Here is an 8415-nt window from a genome sequence, read left to right as displayed (position 1 = left end):
ATTCAAATATCAGTCGACAGTGACATTACAGTCATATGCGCCAAATGTATGCAACAGAGATGTGGGAGCCCATTGACAGGGTTTTGAGGACAAAAGAAACATTGCCATTTCCGGTATTAAAGTGAAGACATTGACTTTCACTGGAACAGAGCAATGAAACAGCACTGTAATAGATTTAATGAACGTTGTCTTACTTCGTTTTGTTTTACTTCATTTTGTCTTATTACTGTGTAATCAATATGTGCTTCTGAGCCCTACCATGTTGCAGTGCTATTTTAGGTAAGTTTCCGATAATCACCTTGTCCTACCACACTGTGAAAATTGCATTATTCAATACCAGGCTGCGGAAACAGGAAAATTGGATTGGTCTATGGTCTTCCATCATTTCTATTAACTATTACATTCATTCTACAAAATATTGCTTTATGCAGTGGAAGACTCATTCTCATACTTTATCATTATTGACTAACATATATAATAATGTTTACCTTACAAATTTAATCTGTTAAATCTCAGTGTTCAGCTACCTCTAACCTGTGTAATCTCACTTTCCTAGAGTTCCTCTAACATGGCTTCATTCTCGTGCATTATTTACACGCTCATACTCCTATTTGTATGCTCAGCTGTGGCTGAAAACACAACTAACTCATCAGCATCATCATCATTTTCTTCGCCTCAAAGCACTGCAACTGGTATGGCATTTGCTGTGAGGAAGGTCGAGTCGTTTCTATAAAACTAGGAAACTACCTAATAGGAGATGAGCTTGGAAAACTCAACTTCTCTTCCTTCCCATACCTCCAAAAACTTGATCTTTACTACTGTAAGCTTAATGGAAGCATACCTTACCAGATTGGAATGCTTTCAAAACTCACGTATCTCTCACTCAGAGGAAACTATCTCACTGGTAAGTTACCTTCTTTCCTCGGTAACCTCCCTCAATTACAGGTACTTGATGTATCTTATAATCGCCTCAGTGGGTTCATTCCCAATGAACTAGGAAAGCTGACTAATTTGGTTCATTTATATCTTGGAGATAATTATCTCAAGGGTTCCATCCCCTTGGAACTAGGAAATCTGAGTAATTTGGAAGATTTATACCTTCAGGAAAACAGACTCACAGGGACAATCCCATCAGCTTTAGGCTCCTTGACCCAACTCAAATATATGGACCTTCGTGCTAATCAATTTAATGGCACTTTAGATTTCAAGGATGCTAATCTCACTAATCTCATACAACTTGACCTGTCTTATAATTTTCTCACCGGCTCCATACCTGTTTTTAAGTGTACAGGTCTACAATACCTGAGCCTCTCAGGCAATTTACTAAGCGGAGACATTCCAAAAGAACTTGGAAATTGCTATTCTTTGTACTCATTGAGTTTGCATAGTAACAATTTGACCGGAAGCATACCTAATAACTTGCGTTGTTTGGTACATTTAACTCGCTTGGACCTCTTCGACAACCACCTTTCTGACACACTCCCACCCACCCACCATCCATATGAGCACCACACATGTGATAATAGTTTAAATGGTGCTAATGTGACCTCCCACCAGAAACATTCGGTGTCCCTTGTCCTCTCCATAGCTGCTCCTATTATTACCATTGGTCTTTTCTTAATGATACTAGCCTCTGTGTTCATTTGTCGCCTAAAAACTAGAGAAAATCAGAAGAAAATGCTTGCACAAGATGGAGATATTTTTTCTGTCTGGAACTTTGATGGAAACCTTGCATATGAGGACATTATAAGAGCAACAAATAATTTTGACATTAGATACTGCATAGGAACTGGAGGGTATGGTAGCGTATATGAAGCCAGGTTGTCAAACAAAAAAACTGTCGCTCTGAAGAAACTTCATCGACTGGAAGCCGAGGACCCAGGTTTTGACAGAAGCTTCAGGAATGAGGTGCAGGTCTTGTCAAATATAAGACACAAGAACATCGTGAAGCTCTATGGTTTCTGCTTGCAAAATCGATGCATGTTTCTAGTTTACGAGTATATGGAGAATGGAAGTTTATTTTGTGCTCTGAGAGATGATGCTCATGCCATGGAATTAGATTGGAGTAAGAGGGTGGAAATTGTGAAAGGTATAGCACATGCTCTATCTTACATGCACAATGACTGCAATCCACCTATAGTTCATCGCGACATATCAAGTAATAACATACTTTTGAACTCTAAAATGGAGGCATTTGTCGCTGACTTTGGCGCATCAAGGTTTCTAGACCCTGACTCATCCAATCAAACTATGGTTGCAGGCACTTACGGTTATATTGCTCCAGGTTATCACTTCTTAACATGCCTCAATTTTAATTTATACATGTAAGTAACTCTTTTTTGTTGTCACCATAAGGTATGCATGGGGATTCCTTAAAATATGCTTTAATTTTCTTAATGTACAGAGCTTGCATATACGATGGTTGCAACTGAAAAATGTGATGTGTATAGCTTCGGAGTGGTGGCCCTAGAAATTATTATGGGAAGCCATCCCGGGGACTTCCTCTCCTCATTCCAATCTCCCAGATGCACTGAGAGTAAAATGATGCTGAATGAGCTATTGGACACACGCCTCCCCCTTCCCACAAGGCAGCAAGAACATGACATACTACTTGTTTTGAAACATGTATTCGCATGTCTGTGTTCCAATCCCAAATTCCGGCCATCTATGATTACTTTGTCACGGGAATTTTCACAAACTCAGAAGCTGTTGACCACAAATTCTATCTATACCACTTCTGTTGAAAACTTTGTCGATTTTCAGGAGTAACCAAAGGCAAGTCGACAACTGACGTGATTCTTGTTTAAATACTCACCGGTGTCTTTATATTGTGTATTCAGAATTGTCTAGTGCTTGTAAGAATAATATTTCAGAAAATCATTCTGCTGGTTTTTAGTCTGTAAGTTTTTGTAATCCTATTGAGAAACCTTTTTGTTCTCAGTTTCCGATTTTCCTGATTTTGCTGAGGTCCTTTAGGCATTTGGCTAATTATTTGGTTTTATTGTTATCTTGTGCATACTATGACTGAAACTGAGAAATCACATGGGACACATCGCTTCATTCACAAGTTCTCAAACCATTTCCTGGTAATTTTGATCCCTGCCACCGCTTTGCATTGATATTTCAGGTAAACTTGGAATTTGTATCAAGGGAATAAGAGTAAATTCCAGGGGTGTGGCTATGGTATACACGTATTTGCGAAAAATTAGCCGAATTTCCAAATTCACAAAATGGTGGCTAGATTTACTTTCCGCCTTTCAAAAACGTGTCTCCCATCGTGACCGTTATGTTTACACCGTTAACTCAATTAGAAAACGTAAATTGAAAGGGTATAAAGGTAAAAATAGTTTTGTGAGTAAGAAAAAAAATACAATACAATCATCTCATCCTCAACCCCAACCCCCACCCCCTCCCCTAATCCCCAACCCCTGCCCCGTTCATAATCTCAATCTTCAATTATCATAAATTCAAACATACTAGTGTATACGTAACTAAACTCTAATTAACAACAGTAGCAATACATATAAACTATACATACAATATATTTTATCCGAAATTTGAGGAGTTTGTGATATTTATGTTGACCGAAGAATTTGGGGGTCTCAGTATGTAACCAGCCTTAGTAAAATAATTAAATAGAAGAAACGATGTCGTTTAATCTGTTCTTATTAGTATTTTAAAACGATTTCGTAGTTAGTAAGTTAGTATCATCATTGGATCCTGTGTCTAACGGTTTATTGAGTCAACCAGTGGGAGGCAGACACGTGTCCAAGCAAGAATGATAAAAGGAGAAGTCTAGGGAGTGAGAGGGCAGCTTGGAAGAAGTGTTACTTTCTCTATTTTGTCGTTTTACTCTTCTGTATTCACAGTACCCTTAGGGTTTATCAATCCCATTTCAATTGTGTTTTTCATTCTGTTATTTCTCAGTTATTCATTCTATCTTTACTTTAACTGAAATTATTACAAAAATAGGTTTCCGGTTACAAGTGGTATCAGAGCCAATCTTTCCTTGGCAATAAACATGGCGGAGGGCACTCGTATTCGAGATCTGGACACACGGTTAAGCACCCATGAAGGTAAACTCACAGAGTTACATGACGGTCTCACTAAAACGAGAGCGGAGGTTACTCAACAGTTCACTGATATGGGGTTGAAAATGGACAAAAGGTTAGATGTTGTGGGGGTACGGATGGATAAGCTTGATACCAGCTTCCAGGAGATTAAACACCTCTTGATGGGTATGCAGAGCCAACATAAAGAAAGGGGACCAGAATTACAAACTATGGGGGAAGCAACACTGGTGAAGCATCAACTAGAGGTTCTACCTTACTTCCAGAGGTACAATCGTCCTTCACTCCTACTCATTCTATATTCATACCTAATACGGCTACTCCTTTGATTCCGACTACTATTCCTGTTGCACACAGTAATACCCACCATGTCCACCTTCCTCCACCACTTTACCCACCACCCACTCAAGGTCTATTCACTAGTTCCTCTATGGGATACACTACTCCCTTACCGACCAATAGCACTGTCTACTCGACTGTTACAAACCCACTCATTACACCCACTCCCCACCAAATCGTTATTCCACCTCCATTCAATAATTACACTAATCAAACTCATATACCACCACCCTTCACCGGATACACACCACCAAGCCCTCATGGTCACAATGGGTTTTCTAATTTTCACATTAACCCCAAAATCGAGTTTCCAAAATTTGATGGGAGTGATCCTAAGGGTTGGGTCATTCGATCTGAACAATATTTCGAGTTTATTCCGGTGGATGATATACGAAAAATGAAATTAGCCGGACTTCACTTTGAAGGTAAAGCCAGTATATGGTTCAGGTACTATCAAGCTAGTAAAGGAGTGGTAAATTGGAAGCTGTTTATAGCTGATGTAATTGCTCGGTTTGAAAACCCGGATGGAATGGACGTCCAAGAATTGTTCAATAAGCTTAAACAAACTTCTACTGTTGCCGATTACGAAGATCGTTTTGAAGAACTTCGAGCAATGGTATTACACAAGAATCGGGGGTTTACAGAGGAATACTTTGTCTCAAGTTTCTTAAGTGGTCTCAAGGACCACATTAAAGCGTCTGTGCGAATGTTCAGGCCTCACTCACTGGTGGATGCTGTTTTTCTGGCTAAACAAGAGGAGTCCAAAACCTCTAGACCACAACTAACCTTCAAAACTAATGCCACTAATTCTAGTACTGCTATCCAAGCCAAACATGAAACCCGTACACTACCTTCTGGCTATTCATCAGCATTTGTCAAACCAGTGGCCAAAGGAATCACAAAATCTAGATCCACCTTAACCAGCAAGGAAATCTTAGAAAGGAGAGAGAAGGGTCAATGCTTTCATTGTGATGACCCCTATCACCCTGGGCAAAATTGTAAGGCCAAACTCTACTCTATGTTTGGAGAAGAATCTGAGGAAATCGACTGCTCAGAGGTTGAGGAAGTAGTGGGAGAAATGGAGCAGTTATTAGCACAGGAGGAATCACCAGGAGAAATTTCTGTTAATGCTCTCTCAGGCAATAGGTCAATTGGTACCATTAGGCTACAAGGGGTGCTGAAAGGTAAGAGAATTAGTATACTTATTGACAGTGGGTCAACTCATTCTTTTATTGATTCTGGTCTGGTGAAGCAGCTAGGCCTCATTGCAGAAGTGGTACTACCACTCATTGTATCAGTGGCAGATGGATCAAGAATAATAGTCGACTCTATTTGTAAGAAACTCGAATTTACTATTCAGGGACATAAGTTCTCAAATGACTTGAGGTTATTTCCCCTTGGTGGGTCTGATCTCATATTGGGAGTCGACTGGTTAAAGCAATTTAACCCTATTACCTTGGATTATGCAGAACTTAGAATCACATTGGTAAAGGAAGGAGTACCAATTACTCTCCAAGGTGACACAACCACTGGCTCCTTACACACTATATCTGGCAAACAATTGAGTAAGCTGTTGAAAAACTCCAAGGGGGCTACACAGGGCTATATATGTATGCTGACTGCTGAACCTCAGATTTCAGACCAGCCTTCAAGCTGTCAGGTACCACACCAGATACAAGAATTACTTAATTCTTATAATGCTGTGTTTGCTGAACCAGAGGGGCTACCGCCTGTCAGACAACAAGACCACCAGATACCATTGTTGGAAGGCACCCAACCAATTAACCAAAGGTGCTATAGAGTACCTTATATCCAGAAAGCTGAAATAGAGAGACAAGTTAAGGAAATGCTTAACAGTGGAGTAATTCAGGAAAGTAGCAGCCCTTTTGCCTCACCAGTGATCCTCGTTAAGAAAAAAAATGGCACATGGAGGATGTGCATAGATTACAGGAGATTGAATGAAGCTACAGTCAAGAATAGATATCCTATTCCCATCATTGATAAACTATTAGATGAGTTGCAAGGAGCATGTTGGTTTACCAAACTTGATCTGAGATCTGGATACCACCAGATTAGAGTGGCTCCACAGGACATCTATAAGATAGCATTTAGGACTCATCAGGGCCTATACGAGTTCAAAGTGATGCCTTTTGGGCTCACTAACGCCCCAGCCAGTTTCCAATCTCTCATGAATTCAGTTTTTCAACAACAATTAAGGAAGAGTGTCTTGGTGTTTTTTGATGACATTTTGGTATACAGTGCCACCTTGCAAGATCATTTGATGCATCTGCAAACAGTCTTGGATTTACTGCTATAACATAAATTATTCGCAAAGAAGAGCAAATGTTTGTTTGGCCAACAAAAGTTAGAGTACTTGGGGCATATCATTTCCAAGGAGGGAGTCTCTACTTACCCTAGTAAGGTCGATGTTATGGTCAATTGGCCCATTCCTAAATCATTGAAACAATTGAGAGGATTTCTGGGCCTAACAGGCTACTACAGAAGGTTCATAAAGGGTTATGGAGAGATGAGTAGACCATTGACAAACCTACTCAAGAAAGGTAGCTTTAATTGGACAAATGAAGCTACTGTAGCATTTCAAACTCTCAAGAATAGCATGGTATCAGCCCCTGTGTTAGCTTTACCAGATTACACACTTCCTTTCACCATTGAGACAGATGCCAGTGGGACAGGAATTGGTGCGGTATTAATGTAAAAAGGAAGGCCACTGGCATTTCTTAGTAAAGGTCTGGCAAACAAACATCAAGGATTATCAACCTACGAAAAGGAATTACTGGCCATAGTCCTTGCCACTCAGAAATGGTACACCTATCTCCAAGGACATCATTTCATAATCAAGACTGACCATCAGAGCTTGAAATACATATTGGAACAAAGACTCTCCACCCTGCTTCAACAAAAGTGGCTAGCTAAACTCATGGGACTCGACTACGAGATTTCTTACAAAAAGGGTGCTGATAATAAAGTAGCAGATGCGCTATCTAGGCTTCCGGATGAAGCAAGTGAAGGAAAACTCACAACAATCACTACACTACAACCCAACTGGTTGAATGATCTTCTACAGAGCTATGAGAAAGATGTTGAAGCCAGAACCGTAATGGAGGGAGTGGTTGCTAACAAACCTGCTTATGCTCAATTCCAGTACTGCAAAGGACTTATCAAGGTGGGAGACAGAATTTATGTAGGTAATACTGGAGACACCAAATAACAAATCATTACAGAATTACATGATAGTCCTACTGGGGGTCACTCAGGCCAGGAGGCCACTCTAAAAAAGATCAGTCAGTTTTTCTACTGGCCGGCAATGAAAAAAGAGGTGGTGCAGTATGTACAAGCTTGTGATCTATGTCAGAGGGTCAAGACTGGGAACCAATACCCTGCTGGATTACTACAACCCCTTCCTATTCCTGACCAGATATGGAAAGATATCTCAATGGACTTCATAGAAGGACTTCCTCAATCTGGAACAAAGAATTGCATTATGGTCGTGGTCGATAGGCTTACTAAGGTTGGTCATTTCATAGCTCTATCACACCCGTTCACTGCAACTGTAGTGGCTCAGATGTTCTTAGATAATGTGTATAGACTACACGGCATGCCTTGCTCTATAGTGTCTGACAGGGACAAGCTATTCACAAGCCAATTCTGGAAGGAACTTTTTAAATCTGTGGGTACTAAACTCAATATGAGTACTTCATACCATCCCCAAAGTGATGGTCAAACAGAGAGGTTAAACAGATGTGTGGAACACTTTCTGAGATCTATGGCAAGTCAGAGACCTCACAAATGGGCCAATTGGTTGCCCTTGGCTGAATGGTGGTACAACAGCACCTACAATAGCGCAATCAAAATGACACCTTTTGAAGCTCTTTATGGAGTAAAACCAAGACATATGTGCTTAAATACAGCTAGCAGGTCTTCAGTGGGCTCAGTGGAGGAGTTTCAAGTGCAAAGGGAGGCCATGAACCATCTATTGAAAGAATCC

The 8415-nt window shown here is 40.3% G+C and overlaps 2 protein-coding genes across 2 annotated transcripts; both read left to right on the top strand.

Moving 5' to 3' along the window:
- Window positions 1-44: 44 nt before the first annotated feature.
- On the top strand, window positions 45-2769 carry LOC141680928 (MDIS1-interacting receptor like kinase 2-like). The gene is made up of 4 exons (XM_074487012.1): window positions 45-113; window positions 269-279; window positions 654-2284; window positions 2405-2769. The coding sequence occupies exons 1-4, from the start codon at window positions 45-47 to the stop codon at window positions 2767-2769; spliced, it is 2076 nt and encodes a 691-aa protein (XP_074343113.1).
- A 1252-nt stretch (window positions 2770-4021) lies between these two features.
- LOC141680927 (uncharacterized) lies at window positions 4022-7638 on the top strand. The gene is made up of 4 exons (XM_074487011.1): window positions 4022-4338; window positions 4428-6660; window positions 6745-7113; window positions 7228-7638. The coding sequence occupies exons 1-4, from the start codon at window positions 4022-4024 to the stop codon at window positions 7636-7638; spliced, it is 3330 nt and encodes a 1109-aa protein (XP_074343112.1).
- The last annotated feature ends 777 nt before the right edge of the window (window positions 7639-8415 follow it).

This window comes from Apium graveolens, chromosome 8 (genome assembly GCF_009905375.1).
Source record: "Apium graveolens cultivar Ventura chromosome 8, ASM990537v1, whole genome shotgun sequence".
NCBI lineage: Eukaryota > Viridiplantae > Streptophyta > Magnoliopsida > Apiales > Apiaceae > Apium > Apium graveolens.
Note: the sequence above shows the minus strand (reverse complement) of the source record. Positions and strands in the feature narration are given on the sequence as shown.

What these genes read in the sequence shown, in the direction of transcription:
- LOC141680928 (XM_074487012.1), top strand. Translation starts at nt 45, where the DNA reads ATGTATGCAACAGAGATGTGGGAGCCCATTGACAGGGTTTTGAGGACA. An exon ending in TTACGGTTATATTGCTCCAG is followed by an intron (nt 2,285 to 2,404) that starts GTTATCACTTCT and finishes CTTAATGTACAG; the next exon opens with AGCTTGCATATACGATGGTT.
- LOC141680927 (XM_074487011.1), top strand. Translation starts at nt 4,022, where the DNA reads ATGGCGGAGGGCACTCGTATTCGAGATCTGGACACACGGTTAAGCACC. An exon ending in TGTTTTTTGATGACATTTTG is followed by an intron (nt 6,661 to 6,744) that starts GTATACAGTGCC and finishes TTATTCGCAAAG; the next exon opens with AAGAGCAAATGTTTGTTTGG. An exon ending in GTGGGACAGGAATTGGTGCG is followed by an intron (nt 7,114 to 7,227) that starts GTATTAATGTAA and finishes CTTGCCACTCAG; the next exon opens with AAATGGTACACCTATCTCCA.